This window comes from Colias croceus, chromosome 12, assembly GCF_905220415.1.
Source record: "Colias croceus chromosome 12, ilColCroc2.1".
Classification (NCBI taxonomy): domain Eukaryota; kingdom Metazoa; phylum Arthropoda; class Insecta; order Lepidoptera; family Pieridae; genus Colias; species Colias croceus.
The window spans coordinates 10,958,050-10,976,522 of NC_059548.1; the positions used below are offsets into that span (position 1 = coordinate 10,958,050).

An 18,473-nucleotide genomic window follows, 5' to 3' on the forward strand; every position below is an offset into this window, starting at 1 on the left:
AAAAAAACAGTTACTGTTAGCTCGTCGATTTTTGAACTAAATACGATGTAGCTGTTTACATCAAGACCTTCGATTCGTGCTTATTTTTACCGGTTTTTTCTACAAAGATTAATGATAGATATTGTTTCTATTGATATTTTCAACTATGAATATCAGTCAAGATTATAGAGAAAATAATATACAAATGCCCAAAAATTCTCTACAAGCTTTTTGATATGCTCCAAATTTTCCAAGAATATTTTGCCCCATCCATCTTTCATAAATTCGTAATAAAATATCTAAACAATACTACAGCATGGAGTAGAACACTTCTTCTTAGTTTCTTCTGAAAGGTCTTCTACAGCGAGTCCCTTCTTCTGTCGCGACATCGCGTGAACCAGAGTGAGGAAAGCCTGCAAAATCTTATACTTAAGGAAAAGCTTGGCTTCGATTATTGAGTAGGCCAATTTTTTATGGCATATGTAATGTGATTCAAAATTATCTGTAAGGAATCTGCATTTTCTTAAAGGCTCTTTGGGAAGTACGCAGGCAGCAAAGCTATTTAGCAAGAAATCTATAAAACAAATTGGAATATTGTACATGCGTAGCTAATTAGTTGTAATTAACCTGTTTTTGTAATATGTATAATGGACATTCTATAATAAATCCTTAAATTTTTCTTAATTTGATTCGTTTAGTTAGGTATGTTCAGTATTATAGAATCAAAATAAAATTCTTAATGTGCAGTTGAAATAAAATAAATGGGCAAGTGATTATATATCTTATGTGATTTCTATAAATTTTCAAGGGATCCCTAGAAGTAAATGACAAGACAGCATTTTGCAAATCAGTATATTTTTGCCTTCTCTTTATAAACATACCACGTGCTCATATACAGTACGTACATACACATCAATAATTTATTATCCTACGCTAACTCTATACATACAGACATTCAAGATTGCATTGTGATACATATTTGGAAAAGGCATTCGCTGAAATATAAAATCTTACACATTGTATACATTCTCGATAGAATGCCGAGTAACTATGTACTATCTGTTAATTCCACACTTGGCGGGATGCATTAAAGTAAATATATTATTATAATGTTGGCTTATTTACTCAATACAAAACGTATTGATACAAATCATTATTTAGTCGATTAATTTTATATTAATTAACAAATTATCAAATTATAGCCTAGACTGGAGTACTGTTATTTTTTCAAAGATTTGATCAGCTAAATAAAAATGTTTGGCAGTTCCTATGTACACTGTCGTTAAAAAAATATACTTCTAACTTCAACGAATGAATAAATATAGTTTAGGAGCCTATTATTACAACTATATTTTAGTTTGTCTCGCTCTAATACGGTCGATTAAATTACTGGTTTTTGATCATCTTTATAAAGCAACTTAGCTAAGAAAATACAGTCAATAAGTAATATCTTATTTATACATCGTAATGAGAACGATTGATACGATTAAATTTGGTCACTAACGAAAAATATCCTATCTATGTATTTGAGCGAGACAAGGACTAAAATTTAGTTGGAACTCATCTAGATTAGGACGATGACCTTAATAAAAATCGACACTTACCTACGATAGGACATAATAGTAAACATAATTATAAATTAATTGATAATATCGGAACTATTAAATTAAATAATTTGAGAAATTGCATTTTAATATTAAAATTGAAAATTCAATGGACACTTAAAAATATACAAAAAGTGATAGACAATTTTGACACAAGACACGAGAGAAACCAAAGCAGCGAAGCTTGTGCAAGCGAATATCAGCCTTAATATATTAACAATTTAGTTTTTAACTGCTTTGGTCGAATGCAAATGGAGTGATAAATGAAATAAAAAAGCCCGCCGTGTTAATACACCCCTTTGTTATTACATAAATTGTATGTTAATATTTATAAAAACCCATATTGAGATTATGAATTACCATAGTTATATTTGCTTTTAAATAAAAAAGCGAACACAAAAACAAGACATACATACAAATAATTTAATACGAATAGTTTAAAACTGATATTCCCATAATTTCACAAAACAATATCAATAAACACAAGCAAATAAATTATTTGAGCAAAGTAGAGACAGGTGTATTAACACAGAGGCAAAAGTCTTCGAATATACACAACTTACAAAGTTACAAGTACAACACAAGCTATTCAGAACTAATTAAATTTAGAATTATTACTAAATAGACCCTTTCATGAGCTGTGCACACCATTTGTAGCGTTTAGAGATGTTTTTTTTTAATTTTCGATTTTGAGGGTAGTCTTATATTACTTATTTTAAAGTTATTTTTGCAAAGACCTTTTTTTAAGAAAAATCATCTTCAAACGCCGCAAACTCCCACTTAAACTAGACGGCACTTAACAATACAAAAATAAATACCACTTAATAAACGTAAGGTCAGCACAAAAAGCTAGTAGGTATGTAACTAAACCGAGACATGCTTTAAAATACTATTTTATCGTTTTATTGTCCATTGTTTATCTTTTTCATTCTGTGACAATTCATAACATCGCTACACGAGTCTATGGTACATAAAAATCGCGCAAGCGTTGCGTTTATATAAAAAATGTTTTCAATTCTGTCCGCACATTCGCGTGGAAACCTTGAAATGACAACACTATAAAAATTAATTGGTTTCTTACTCTCCAAAATGTGCAACAGCAAAATTCTTTAACTCGTGCACATATTTTTAAAACTTACAAAATTTTAAAATTTAGCAAATTATTATTGCACGTTTTTTAATGCCTTGATTGTAATTTCAAGCTTCCACGCACTGCATTAGGAACAGTATCCCACCAGCACCAAAACACACAACGTTCTAGCCGACACTGCACAACACCGAGTCACCAACACACGGCGACATTCATACTAATTAAACCCGTCGAACGCGGGCCATCCGCACGTTTCCAAAGCAAAACAGTCTAGTCGATAATATCAAAAGATTTACAAATGTTCGATGAAAATATCCGCGGGCGATTAGAGTCCTTATTCGTAACGTGATACTCGTTAAATCTGCGTGCACCGGTATCTCAAGCGGTTACAATGGTTGAACTATTCAACGTTTCGACAATGACACTTATCCGCAGGACGCTAACACTTAGTTGCTAGGCGGTATCCATGGTAACGGGCGCACTACAAGATGGCGCACTTGATTTTCCTGCGCTTTTTGCCGCGCACGTCGCCGTTGGTCGCGCGACTGTCGTCCGACTTGCGCGAGCGGATCTCGCGCATCAGGTCAAAGAACACCTGCACACCACACACTTGTAAGCGGACGCGGACACACACACACACAACATTGTGCACTCATAGCACGTCTTGTTCTACGCTTTGCGACTTTCACCGATTCATATGAGACGCGTTTTACTTTAAATTTAATTTTTCACGTGGTAAATAAATAACGCAAAATATTCTGTTCATAGATAGAATTCAATCGGCATAATTTTTTTGCATTTACATATATTTTTCTTACTTCCTGAATACTTGGAAATTTACCATTAACGTTTGGCCATATTTTTGCCAACAAAATGTTGCATACCAAAAAGTACTTTCTATCGATCTAATCTATGCTAGGTGCATCAAAATACTATGCGTAGTGTACAAGACGGGCTATAGAGCGCACTAAATATAAACAAGAGACAATGCAACAGCACAGCGCTACTTGGCCAGGAACGCAACAGAAACAAAGCGGTACAGCCGAGCAGAGCTGTGCGGGTCGCAAGCTTGTGTGAACATAAAAACAATGGGGTATTTAACAAAAAGACATGTTATTTTGACACGTCTCCATTCACCAGGGATTCAAAAATAATTTACCATTTTTTTGTCAAGTTATATAAGATATAATCGTTAAGAGTGGCCAAGTGCATCATATTTTTTAATTATAAGGAAAAAATTGCAGATATTGTAAGATCGATTAAATAATAATGTAAAGTTGAATCAATAACATTAATAAATGATCTTATTTGAACCGTTAGGCAATACTGACCACACTTAACAATTATTTTATGTAAATAAGAAAAGCTTCCATCACCAGACGATACATTGTCAACCAAATTGACGCAATTGTCTGTTAGCAGTTAGAGTACACTTGCTCAATGTAAGTACAATGGAACCATTAAAAGTAATGATAATAATATTGATTTATTACTATTATTTATGGCGGTAGTTTAAGAGTTTCGCTAAGCATCTTAAGTTTCTAGTATTAATTGAATTTCTTATCACGTAATGAGATATTGTATTCTTATTTCAATTATAATATGGACCAAGTGATAAATAGGGGTATTTCTTAATAGTGCCAAGCATTGTTCTAATTCATAATGAATTATGCAATATGAGCAATTACTAGTATTTATCACTTGGCCTATGTATACTGTATTATGTGTGTGCATGGAAAGTATGTGTACGTGCGTGGTTGTAGCTGAAATAGTGAGCTAGGAATATGTATGATTGAAGTGAATTTAACGTATTATATTTTATATATATTTGAAGAACGTCTGTTTTTAGCCGGAATTGTATGTATGTGAGTGCATGATTGTAAATATTGTTTGTATCTGATGTGTGTGTGGTGTGTGTATGTGTATCTAGCTTGTATGTATGTATGTATGTGTGTGTGCGCGCACCTTGTCCACGTTGTCGCGCGTCTTGGCGGAGGTCTCGACGTAGGGCACCTGCCAGGCGGCGGCGCGCTCGCGGCACGCGTCCAGCGGCACGCGCCGCTTGTCCGCCAGGTCCGACTTGTTGCCCACCAGCAGGAACGGGATGTTCTCGTCGTTCTTCACGCGCAGGATCTGCTCGCTGGAAACCAACCCAAAACAATTTAGTTTTATTCTCGACATTTCCATAAAAAAAAAGAAGAACGCAAAGTATTGGGAAGTCTGTGATGAGCCAACTCACCGGAACTCCTGCGTGGCATCGAAACTCTCCGGTTCCGTGATGGAGAAGACGCAGAGGAACCCCTCGCCGGACCGGAAGTAGTTGTCGCGGATCGCCGCGTAGTCCTCCTGCCCCGCCGTGTCGAGGATGTCGATCTGCACCTCCTCGCCGTCCAGCACTACCTGCAAATTTATCACTGCCGATTTGACTAGCTATACCTTGTGTTGGTACAATTCAAAATTCGCCTCCAGATTTGCTTATCAAAATAAACAGGATATAGAAGACGGTTGCTTCTAACGAAGATCAATTTTGTCCCAGCATACAATCCTAAAAATTCTCAATCATATGCAATATTTCAGTACTTTTACAGTCACATTCCAAGCAAAATATCTAGGAATGTCGAGAAATATTCGAGCTACTTGAGCCATAAATTCCATCCTACACTTTCCACCTACCTTCTTCCTATAACTATCGGCCTTGGTCGGCTCGTAGTCCTCCACGAACTCATCGTACATGAACTGCAGCGTGAGCGCCGACTTGCCGACGCCGCCGGAGCCCACCATGATCACCTTGTGCAGCGTGGGCTGCGCCGCCGGCTTCTTCGACATCTTGGTGGGGTAGCGGCCGCGCTGAAATGGTTTGTGGGACGTTACAGTTTTATTCGATTCAAGAAAAATCTAAGAATGTCTCGAAATTATACTTCATGCAACAGATCAGTACTATGTGGAATTACTATGTTGAATCCGTGCTAAATGGAAAAGGTTTTTGAGCCTCAGCCTGGGAAGAGATCAATTTTGGTACGAGGAAGGTGGGAATCAAAACGTATTCATAATAAATTATATTTTTTTAATAAGGTTATTGCGACATTGAATAAATACACCGCCTTCCATGAAAATGCGTAGAAACGTTTTCATATTTGGGAGGATTTGTGCATTATAAATAATTCCTAAAGTTATTCATCTATGACGCAGTTTGTTCGACATATACACAAAAGTGCCTATAAATAATAATAAATATAAAGGACAATGAGTAATGGTGGGCCCACCTCTCAATAGAAGTGAGAAACTCATAAATGAATTGGTATTTTTATACCGAATAAAACTTAGTATTACATCAAAGATTAAAAGTCAGTACTTTCGGAGTTATACTGTCATAAAAGTGATCCCAATCCCTGCAATTAATTATCGTAGTTTACTTCAATATACCTATTACCGAATAGTGTTAGAACCGTATTACATGTAAATTATTAATTACCGTAATAATTATATTATAATTTACCGTATTAATTGATCGAAACCAAGTTGGACGAAACGCGATAACACAATATTATTGTACTGCTTGACCGGACGGCGAACTGTAGGTACTTGCGCTCATATAATATCTTTGATTTGGTACCTAAGAGTTGGGAGATATCAACCATTCCTGGCCCCCGCGGCTTTTTTAAACGATGTAATTGTTATCGATGTACAGGACGACGAATAAATCTTATTTAAAGTGAAATACGTGTATTATTACCATTGTACCTTATAAAAATCCATAAATAATAAGTTAGATTAAAATACTTTAAGACGCCGAAAGTACTAACATTTGACCATAGTTAAATAATGTTCCGCTTAAAAAGCCCTATGCAATGGTATATCACATGTTACTATTGCGGGGTGGGCCCAGACTCCATACATTTGTTTCCCATTGTCCTTTGAGTCAATTCCGATACTTGCATTATAGAAATTGACTCAAATTTCTATCATTACTAAATATTTGCTAAAGTCAAGTACAGTACTCCAAAAGTGATAATGCGCATAGAAATCTTCGTCACAGTTCGGTAACTGTCATATTCCCGGAGCGTCCGAAGGCGATATGTATATAGAGTGGTTAAATGCATTTTCTTCATGCATAATTTAGTAAAATTTGTTTAGTCAAATGAAATACATTTTGGAAAAACGACAATTAGCGAAGATTTGCATGCGCATTATTAATTTTGGAGTACTGTAAATGCTTTAACTTTAAACATTTTAAAGTTGTAAGTTACATTTCAACCATCAATATTTCAAGCACATTCCACAGATCCAAATGTCGCGATCTCGTCTCTCTCTATAAGGATATTTCTCAAACTCGTGTTGGCGTCACTTCAACCAAATCATCTCTAAAAAGGAAATGTGTTCATCATCTAACGATTTATTTTAAGCTAACGCAATATATGGTCGTAGTTACAGAGAAAATCCTGTCGAGGAAGGTAAACGAACTAATTTCTAAGTTTAGCATTTCCTAGAGCTCTCTTAATTTAGTCTACTTTCATGAATATAAATTGAGAAATTATCGTGGTAATACTGAGGAAACGTGAGTGTTTTAAACGAGTTATTATAGATTCGATACCAAGCGGATACCAAAATTAATAACGACGTTAATTATTTCTATATCCCATCAAAACTGATGAAATGTGTATGACAAGTAGTTGTTGAAGAAAAATAAAATGTGTAATATTATTACAGTTACGTCTCGCTTGCATCACAAGGGCTTCTGCACTAATGAGAGGCTGGCATAATCCCCCAGCAGGGCTGCTACTTAAACACATTGTATAACCCAATGCATTAAATCTGCAAACACTTACAAACAAATGAACAACTATGTTACATAGGCCAAGTGAATCAAGAACAAACGACATCCTAATTTGAAATGTGCATTTAATTACATGCAGGCAGCCCTTGCTTTTAGATTTCAATGGACCTAATCACATTGCCCTACAAGTGTTGCCACTTGCCTACATTTACAATATTATCTATACATATAATAAATCTGTAGAAGGGTCAATTCTGTACATTGAAAATATTGAAAAAATAAATAGCAGGGGGTGTTACTGGATCGATACCAAACCCAAATATGTGATTAAAAAAAATTTTGTCTGTCTGTCTGTCTGTCTGTCCGTCTGTCTGTCTGTCTGTATGTGAAGACATCACGTGAAAACTACCGGTTCGATTTCGATGAAACTTGGTATAATTATACCTTATTATCCTGGGCGTAAAATAGGATACTTTTTATCCTGGAAAAATACGTAGAAAAAAATTAATCTTAATTTTTCAGTTTTATCCATACACGTTGTTCTGTAGAACCGCGAACACACGTTGCGTATTATTATAGGCCTAGCCGTATTTGGGTCCAATAGATATATTTTATAAGATGTCATTGTCAGAGTTACTCAAAATGGAGAAATAAACCATCCACGCGAATACCGACATCCGCGCGGACGGAGTCGCGGGCGGAAGCTAGTCGTGAATAAAATAAAAAGTGCAACATTATTCAATGAATTACCTACATATCAAAGAAGCCTTGTAAATGAATGCAAATATAAATTCAATACTTAATTTATTACTTTGAAGATATTTCAGCAGTTTGCGACACCATTGCAGTCAAGGTCGACTTGAAAGGAAAAGGCACAATGCTGATCAATGCAATGATTAAGAGTTAAAAGTTAAAACAATCAAATTACTGACGGTTTAGACATTAATTTAGAAACATTTTAAAGCATTATAAGAATTTCGCAATCCTTTCTACAATACCCGCACAATTTCAAGGGCAAATTGAATCTTAGATCGAGCCATTTATAGTAAATTTGTTAGTTCCCAGTAAAAACAATTTAAAAGTAACCAATTATATTGCTAAGTGACGCCATTAGGCCATTGAAGCGATATATTTATTTGAATTGCAAAAATGAAATGACGAAGTTCCTCCCTTTCTCAAAGGACGAATTGTTCCTGACATAACCCACACCATTTTCCTACATCTTTGCCGTTATTTGAAAATATTTGACAAGAAGCTAGCTATTTTACGACGAGCGTAGAGTCAAGGTTCCGTATACATTCAATTGTAATTGAATACCTTTGTACTGCAGTCTAGACATCGTTGTTTCTTTGTTAAACATGTGCCTTATTCTGAGTGCTATAATGACTTCCCACTTTTGAACTTAAGACTTATAATTGGTACATAAGTCTTTTAATGTAGGTTGACAAAGTGGGTTTGTTCGATATTTTCTTTATCAGTTGAGACAAATTGTACAAATCATTAATATGCGTCATTTACTCCAGAATTTTTAATAAGATAAGCATTTTTGAGGTCATAACAATTAAATATGAATTAAAATTGCAAATCGATCTCGTTATTATGAATGAATACTCAGTCATATTAATACCAACATATCTTTATTTTTTTAGTATTTTACTATATTCTTATAAGCTATTGCATAGCTTCTATCGCGGTCCTTGAGTGCGGGGACCGAATCGAGAAATTCCGTCGAAAAAACCTCACGCTCCCCACTCCGACGAGCGGAGGTGTGGCTTGAAGGCATATCATGCAATAGCTTTACCGCGGCAGTCCCCGAGTGCCACACGTCTTTTTTTTAAATTAAAAAAACATTCCGGATACATTTAAAGATGCATTTTCAAAATAAAGTTATTCGCAAAGTCAACATTAAGAACATAATAATTATAAAAATATTACCTACATAAACTAAACTTACTCTTTCCCTCTCCATATCACATGCTAGGCTTTATAAACCCATAAATTGTATAAAAACCACAGATCACGGGAAGTAGGTCTGTCGCACAGGTAAAGCTGATTATCGCATGCGGGTCACCCGTCACCGCCACGCTTTCTTTCCCATTAATTATATAGAGTATAGAGTATAGACAATGCTCGTGTTGTGATTTATTTATCAACGAAAGTAGGCTAGTGTGTGTCACTGCGTGCAGATTGCTGCTTTACGCGCGAAAGACGGTTTACTTTTCAGTTTTCTGCGATGATGTTTCATATTTTTTGGTATGCAAAAACTTGTTTGTTGTCTAAATATGTGAATTTATGTAGAAAAAGCCTAATATGATTAAATAACAATTAATTTTAAGTAAAAGTATGATAAGCATTGTATGTTTATGTAATGTAGGTATGGTTTCCTGAATTCCTGGCGAGTTTTATGTTAACAACAAAAAAATTCTAATACAAAATACCTACCGTAGATTAGATCTCAGCTCGTTATTGCATACCTATATCTAATATTACGTTTACACGTCACGTATGACGGGATAAACGACGCCAATAAAACAAAAATCTCGAACAATAAAAAAGAGATGACGCAATTCCACTTACAAGGTATATTCAAACGAGTTGGTCTCATAAAATTCATGTATGCATGCCATTATTTTGATCCTTTGTTTGTCACTACACCCGGAACGCAAACAATGCGCCTGCGGAACTGTTAGCATTACCGTACTTTATTCAATTCGCTTATCAATGAGTTCTGGTGTGATAAACACGGATTAAAATATAATAACAATTAATTGCAAAAGAACTCGCCGACTTGTTGAATGGCAGCACTTCCTAGTGCGCAAGTGTTTATGTACCTATTCGTATTTATAATTTCTTTATGTTTATTTAATTCACTGATATATAATCTTAGATTTTATTATTCAATAATTAATTGGTTTCTCCACTTTTTAATGCTATTGGTTTTGATTTCTTATCATAAAGATTGCGCTGATCAGGTTGTCAAGTTGGAAAGAGAATATTCAATTTTTTTTTATCATTCACATTTCGAAAGCACAATAAAAATATAGATTCATTTATAATAGTTTACCGGTAGCGGTGACCATAGTGAAAGCATTATTGATATTACCAAAAACTATATAATTTAGAAAGTGTACAGTACCAACGTACCTACATTCATTTTCAATACCACCATTCCTATACTTACGTCACTGATAAGCCAGTCTCATTAGCAACAATGATAATAATCTGTATTGCTTGTAAACCAGACTTATTATCGATACAAGAAATAGCACGTGTTACTAACAAATTATACTTAATTACTTATGTAGGAAGAGCGACGTTGGTTAGGCGCGTCACGTCATGACAGTACGTGACTGTTGAGGTAATAATGTACAAGAATCTCAATCTTGAATTTTTATGGTAATTTGGTGACGATGGGAGAAATCGAAAGTGAATCACTGGTGATATTTACTGTTTATATGTGTAACAATGATTGACTTTACAATAGAATAATGTACTCATAGAGTTGTATATGAAGTATATGTGTGTGATAGTATCGCAAAGCGCTATGGAAACTAAATGATCATTTGAGTAGCCTGTACCACAGACTAACCTGTACAGTTCATCGCGTCTATGATATAAATTGGCACAATTAAAAAGATGTAAAATTAATGAAGGCACAGTCACACCGATATTATAATAGATCGACTTTACAATAGTACAGTTTCTAAACATTTATTGATTATTCAAATGCAAAGATTAACTGTAAAGGCCGGCAGGCGGCAACACACTCGTCATATCCTTGTGAGTGCAAGTGGGCGAAGTTAATCACATAACATCGGGTACTCATTTGCCTGCTCTTCAAATAAAAAAATTATTGTGAAAACACAATTCTTACAAGTAAGAATACTCCATATTCGTGTCGCGGAAAATGTAAACACATTACAAGCACGGTTGGTGAAAAGTTTATCGTTCTAACTCCCCAGAGCTTTTGAATTGTAGGTTTGCGTGACGTAACTACCAACTGGGTTGACAAACCCTTTTCTTTTTCCTTTGAATTTTTTACTTTTTGTGCAGTTTTCATTGCTATAAGAAGAAAAGTTTCTGCGTAACAACGTGCGAGTAATGTAATAGAATGGAAAAGACAACTAGGACGAAACATTTTATCAGTCAAATATATAAATTCAATCAACGTTGTGGTAACCCTGACTGCAGATACTAAACCAGCTTTTATTAAACACAGGAATTTCTAGAAATACAAACATAGCTCCTGAACTAACGGGACCTCGCATAAACCCGGTTATGCGAGAACAGTCACGGCAAAGCAATAGTTTGTGCGTAATTGTAGAAATTCCGAGACACGAAGCAATCTTGTAGATACATTATTACTCAATCAGTCATCGAGGAATTTATGTGATGTGCGAAAAGACGTTGAAAATATAATGAACAGTTTTATTTGTTTTTTTTTATCCTTTTGTCCTACACAATAGGGTACATTTTTCTCAATATGATGAAATAGGCCATAGGTAAAATAATGTTATTTAATACATAATTTATCGTAGACACAGTCAGTCTTACAAGTATCGTATCAAATAAAAGAGCAAAACAAGGAAACTATTAACCACATTACATTTATATACATGTAAACAAAACATAGGTATGTACTATTGCTTCGTCTCAACTTACTTGACCTTTTTTGACTCAATGTGAATGTCAGCATTAGTGATAATAGTCATAGACTATTCTCTTATCACTAACCTCGCTATTTTTGGTTCAACTGGGCGTGAGTCACTAATTTAGGCAAATTATGAAATGGGCTCGTCTAGTGCTGTAGTGCAGATATGAATCATGATATCGATCTCCGTGTCTTCTACATAGATGGGTAGTTTATTTAAATGTATGTTTTACTGAAGAATATTTTAGTTAAACGGGCAGGTTTATCATATTGATAAAAAATGTGTGTCTGGTGTTTATTTGTATTATCTCTTTGATTGGAGCTCCCTGTAAAATACATAATTTAAATTCAACACCAGAAAATGTTAAATAAATTAAAGAATTCGTCTTATAATATCTCTAAGTTTGTTCTCAATATCGGCATAATTGATTGTAAAATATACAAGCATCTATTATTAGAAATTAATGACGACAATTTTTCCCATAAATAACAAAATATTCGTATTCCGTTGCGTCTCATAATGACGTTCAATATCAATTCGTGTTACATAAAAATTAAAAACGACAAATGCATTCCAACAAACTTTGATTCATGTAATGACCGAATTCTTGGAAAAACAGCTGTGTTATCGACCTGACTCAACTTTTCTATTTGTTTCCTCTATGTTTGATTAACGATTGTGCCGTATTCGTAGGGTCATTGCGCTGGTTTTCGTCCAATTATAGGAGTTGCCAACTTTGTGATACGAAATAAATATTTTGGAGCACCCTTCCTTAAACATATAATTTTTTTTTTAAGTCCTTATATAGTCTTCTTTAAGATAATATTAAGGGAAAATAAATCATTTTGATGTATCTTTTTATTTAAATTATTTTCTGCAAAAGTAGGGTAAATGCTAGTTTTCGTCCAAAAAAACTGGTTTTCGTCCTAGTGTAAGCTAGTTTTCGACCACCGTGTAGAAAAAGGAGGGTAGGTCAACTATTAAGTTAAAAATCAATTACAGGTAAATATATACGTTTATTTAATTAACATTACAATTTCTCACTACCTTACAGGTTTAGTTTTACTTGTGGTTTTACTAATAATAATCAATATAACTAGTCAACACTGAGATCTATGTAGCACTTGGCAGTCCTTATAGGCGTTAGTGATGACTGTATAATCATTCGTAATAAAGAAAGGAATGCGTTCCTTACAATGTAAATGAAACAAGTAATAATTACAGGACTAAGAAATAACATCAAAAAACAGAAATATTCATTCTAACAACAAAAATTTTCATTCTAATACCTACTTTGTTTATCAAATGAAACGTACTATAAACACACAGCCATAATAATAAGTTTTAGCTACAGAATCTTCAGTGTACGCAGCGTCTTTTTTTTCTAGATTTCTTAGACTCCTTCGAGGCCATCTAAAAACAATAAGATCTTTCTGAGGATACGTTGAGTAAGTATAATAAAAAAATACTGCATTGGCAAAACAGACCTAGAATAAAAGATGATATTCAAGTGAATGATAATCAAGAAAAATACAGTGTATTATGTCAGACCTACCCCCATTTATGCTACGAATAATTGACTCTACTTCACATAAGGAGAATGATACATGACTGAATGAATGACAATATTAGGTACCTACAACACTCTGGCCCTCACCAATTATTTATAAGGAAGATACTGAATAGAAAACTTTTCAATACGTAAAAATAGACGAAAAGTAATGCAAAAGAATGGCTATATTTAATTTTTGGATACTCCAATACTCATTCATGGACGAAAACTAAAACATTTAAAGCTAAATTTAGTTTTCGTCCACTTCTTTAAATATTTTTTTATTTTGGCAGCACTGACATAGCAGTGGACGGAAACAAAAAAACTAAACTAATAGCAATAAAGATCACTTCGGGAGAAACTATTCAGTATTTTAAAGGTCCGATAAAGTAAAATGACCCTAACAAATATTCACGTAGCTGTTTGAGTTTCCGTCCACTTGGACGAAAACCAAATATTTTGAGAATTTGGTAACCTAGTATCCGTCCACTTAATATTTCGAAGAGTATTATAAAAATGTATGATAAACACTTATAATTGCGTTTATTATGCTTATAAATAAACATACGTACCAAAAACATTACGTAAACTAGCTAAAACATTGATTTACCTTACCATGAACTTTTCTCGCCGGCAAATTTTTCTCTCGCGCGATGACATCTGCAAGGCACGTATGCGAAGCGGCCACATTTACGTTAATTTTTTGAACTCTCTTCTTGTCAAATCAAATTTTAATGTTGATAGTACTGTTGCTTAAACATTATGGACCGTAAAAAGTGCAAACTTGCGCGGGGAGGTAGGTTTGTATTCAAGTTTTACGCACATGATTGTAGCAGGTCAGTCAAATGGACGAAAACAGAAGCTGGACGGCAAACCAGCGCAATTACCCTATCGCATTCATTTCCTTTCATGATAAAAAGAAGAAAACATAATTTATGGAAAAATGTATTTAAATGTATATTTATATTTTTTAAATATATTTAATACGTAATTAAGCATACCATTCGGATGTAGCTATACTTTAAAGTTATAAAAAAAAGTAATAAAAGATCGAAACTGCATTACAAAAGGTGATTATTAGGTACCTACGTATTTTCGGCTAACCTTCGCTGTGTGTTTCGACAGTTTCATACACAGGATCATTAACCTCACATACAGGCTATAATTACGTTCTGCTTCACGTAAACCCTTATCTCAAAATTTCAGAAGATACGGATGACGCAAGCGTGTATTGGTATCTTGGTTAAATATTCACTACTTTGGTCACAGACGGATAAAAAAACAATGCATTACATATCCCTTGAGCCAGATTGTGTACGTTTCAAAAACTTATTTACGTATAAATAGGGGTGATATATTTCTCGCAGCTGTATTTGTATTTTCTGTGTAGGAATTTTAAATCCTTCGCAGATAAACAACGGTTTTATATATTATAATAATTAGTAACATAAAATTGCACATGCAATAAACACAACACAACCTAATTTAACCATACTTCAATTGTAATATTATAAGGGGAAAGTAACTCTTGTCTGTTTATATGTTACGTTTTCACTTTTCATGCTTGGACAGCTGAATGGATTTGAATGAGTTTGAATATAAAGATGAGACCTCCACAGAAGTAAAGAAAACAAATAAGGGGTAGAAATTTGGTCTCGATTAGCAACATAATACAACGATATTAGTTACATTAAAATAAAATACAAAAATAAATTATAACAACAGACCTACTTAGAGCTTACATAAAAATATAATAAAAACGCTATTAACATTATATTATTATTGGATGAACTCGAAAGCGAATGTAAAAGTGAAAGGAGTGGCTTCGATAATTTTTAATAGCACTTGAAGTGTTATCGGCGATCGGCTCTTATCGGCCCCGCGTGTCATTGTCGAGATGAAATTGTTGCATCACATAAAAATGTCATAATCTCTGCTTGCAAGTGTACTATCATTTTTCTAAAAAACAAATAGTTTTTAAAGACTTGGGTGCAGTTGATAGTAATCCTGTTTCTTTAAGAGGGAAGCAGTTTTATTCCCCATAAATATAAAGATATTGTGTGATGAACACTCGCCGTCTGTAGGTTCTGCATGTTCACAATGCATATATGATACTTAAGGAACTTTTATGCCTTAGGGAGCATAGGATCATCTACTGGTCCATAATATTGATTGGAGGAAAGTATATCAAATACATCTGCCATTCATCACACAGTGATATGATACTTGACTTTATTTCTCAATTTTATCTTAATCTTTATCTGACTTGGTGGCCAAATAGGTAGCGCAGGAATCCAATTTATATATTTTTGGAATTATCATATTGGGAGAGGAATAGACGAATCTTGTAGAAAATTGTTATAATATTTTCTAAATCCATAATAGTACATAAGACATTTTTGTTATTTTATTATTAACAACCTTGCCTGTTAATTTATATGAGTAATTAAATAACATGAACAAAAAAAGTAACAAATTAATTACTGGATGGGACTGGGAATGTATATATCTATACTAATAATATAAAGCTGAAGTGTTTGTTTGTTTGAACGCGCTAATCTCAGGAACTACTGGTCAGATTTGAAAAATTCTTTCGGTGTTGGATAGCCCATTTATCGAGGAAGGCTATCAATAGGCTGTATATCATCACGCTAAGACAAACAGGAGCGCATATTAATAATTTGGACATTTTATTATTATTATAGTTAGATCTGATTATCTGTTAGTAGTTGTGGAATCTAATAATAACATTAGTAAGATTTCTGAAAACCAATAACCATTATATTGACGATGCATAAATCATAATCATTGACTAAGCTCGCATGACGGCAGCGAGGAATTGCAGCAAAAACAAGATGAATGAACATTAAACTCTTTACAGTTGACTCGTTGTGAAATAGAAACCAGGGACAATGCTCCCTCGTGAGAACGGGCCGCATACAAAGTGTTACTATTGTACCTTTCTATCGCACTTTCTAATTATTACCTTAATTTGATCTAGTTTACTCCACTTTGTTTTTAGAGTAGAGGTGAAAAAATGTCTCTTATAAGTGCAATAACTTACAAAATAAATAGAACAAATATGTGAAATGTTTTTGTTTCATAATCAATACCATTAAAAATAAATTAGTATAGCTATGCTAGTGATATGAATAAATAATGAATTAAGATATTGTTGACGTTACTTAAATATGATTCAAGTATATGACAGTAACTATATTATTCACACCACCATATCTCAAACGATTTCCAGCTATATCGGTATATATCTGGAAATCATTAGATATTCATAAATGTTTTCTAACAATGTTAAATTTTAACAATTTTTTTTTATACTTATTTTTGAGTATCTTATTTTATATAACTTACCTATTTATTTTTGTTAAATTAACTTAAATGTTCCAATTTACAGCAATTCATTTAAACCAATAACTACCTATTTTGCAAAGAGATGTTTCATTATTTGAACTGAATAACTACCTTTTGCTCTTCTAAAAATGTTGTGGAGAGTTGATAAGCTATCGCTGAGAACATTACTAGACACTCTACACAGTCTCCTGCCTGCAGGAGCTTAGAGAAGGCCCTGGTAGTCCCATACTAGATGACTTGATTCACACAACAGTTTTTAGATTGGAAACACATAAATCTTTACGGTCACGTTTTATACAGCTCGAAAGGATTAGTCACACGCCGACACAATGGAACGGTCCAGCTGTCGTGTTGCGGCAGCTAAGAGTACATCGATCTAACTGTTTACCGTACCGGCCTGCACAACGTATGACCGAACCAGGTCAGGAACAGCGTCAGACGCGTGAGAACCGTAAGACAATGCGCGAGAAACTGTGGGAGAAGGAGAGGCGTTGCCGCTGTAGTAAACAATCACGTCACTGCACACCCAAAATGGCTTTGGCTCACATACCACATAGATACGTAATTAATTACTCACCAGTGCAAAGAGGTGATCCCGTACAGGTTGTGCTTTACTATAAAATTTTGGAAACACCACTTAATTTCACTTGTTTCGTCACTGGTCATTCACTTTACTATTCATCACTATTCACGGAATGCAGACAATCAGACATTCGAAATCAGCCAATCTGTCAAACTTACAAAGTCCTGTGACTTTTACAGATTATACATAAAAATTAGCTTCTCATTACAGTTTATATTAAAAACAATTTTCAGCATTTTTTATTTTCCTTTAATTTTTTATCAGAACATTTAGTTCGTAATCCTAGCTTATTATTTATCCAAAGATAAAGAAGAAGAAGGTTATCCGTTTTATTCTTAGGTTTTGTTTATTTAATCCTCATGTTGTGATTGCTCTGTCCGTTTGCTGCACAGATATACAGTGACGAATGTTTCCTTTCAAGCAAAATTTGTTTTCTTCAGTATTTCAAGTATTTTCCTTCCAGGGCAGGGCCCATCGAAAATTTGTGGAAAATTTCCACACTTTATAAACACTACTTATATTTTGATGTCTGTGGTTTGCTGTCAGTTATAATTTGACTGCTCTTGGCTAAGGGCGTATTCAGAAAGAAAGCTTGAAACTTATAAGCGCTTATAAGCGCTTATCGGCGCTTATCGGCGCTGGTAACCCGCGCAGGAAAATATATGAACATGCGCCGATAAGCGCTGATCGGCGCCGACAAGTTCCAACAAGTTTCAACAAACTTGTCGGCGCCGATCAGCGCTTATCGGCGCATGTTCATATATTTTCCAACGCGGGTTACCAGCGCTGATAAGCGCCGATAAGCGCTTATAAGCGCTTATAAGCGCTTATAAGTTTCAAGCTTTCTTTCTGAATACGCCCTAAGAGCAA

The 18,473-nt window shown here is 34.3% G+C and overlaps 1 protein-coding gene across 3 annotated transcripts; it reads right to left on the reverse strand.

Annotated features, from left to right (window-relative positions):
• On the reverse strand, positions 1 to 17,737 carry LOC123695981 (ras-related protein Ral-a). Of its 3 annotated transcripts, none has more exons than XM_045641942.1 (5): positions 17,132 to 17,508; positions 5,347 to 5,520; positions 4,913 to 5,073; positions 4,639 to 4,813; positions 1 to 392 (listed from the first exon to the last, which is right to left on the reverse strand). In XM_045641942.1, the coding sequence occupies exons 1-5, from the start codon at positions 17,183 to 17,185 to the stop codon at positions 279 to 281; spliced, it is 678 nt and encodes a 225-aa protein (XP_045497898.1). In that variant the 5' UTR covers positions 17,186 to 17,508; the 3' UTR covers positions 1 to 278. The 3 variants fall into 3 exon arrangements, with proteins under 3 accessions (XP_045497898.1, XP_045497900.1, XP_045497897.1); XM_045641944.1 differs by lacking the exons at positions 1 to 392; positions 17,132 to 17,508 and adding exons at positions 818 to 3,268; positions 17,598 to 17,737; XM_045641941.1 differs by lacking the exon at positions 1 to 392 and adding an exon at positions 818 to 3,268 and having other exon boundaries at positions 17,132 to 17,505.
• Positions 17,738 to 18,473: the final 736 nt, after the last annotated feature.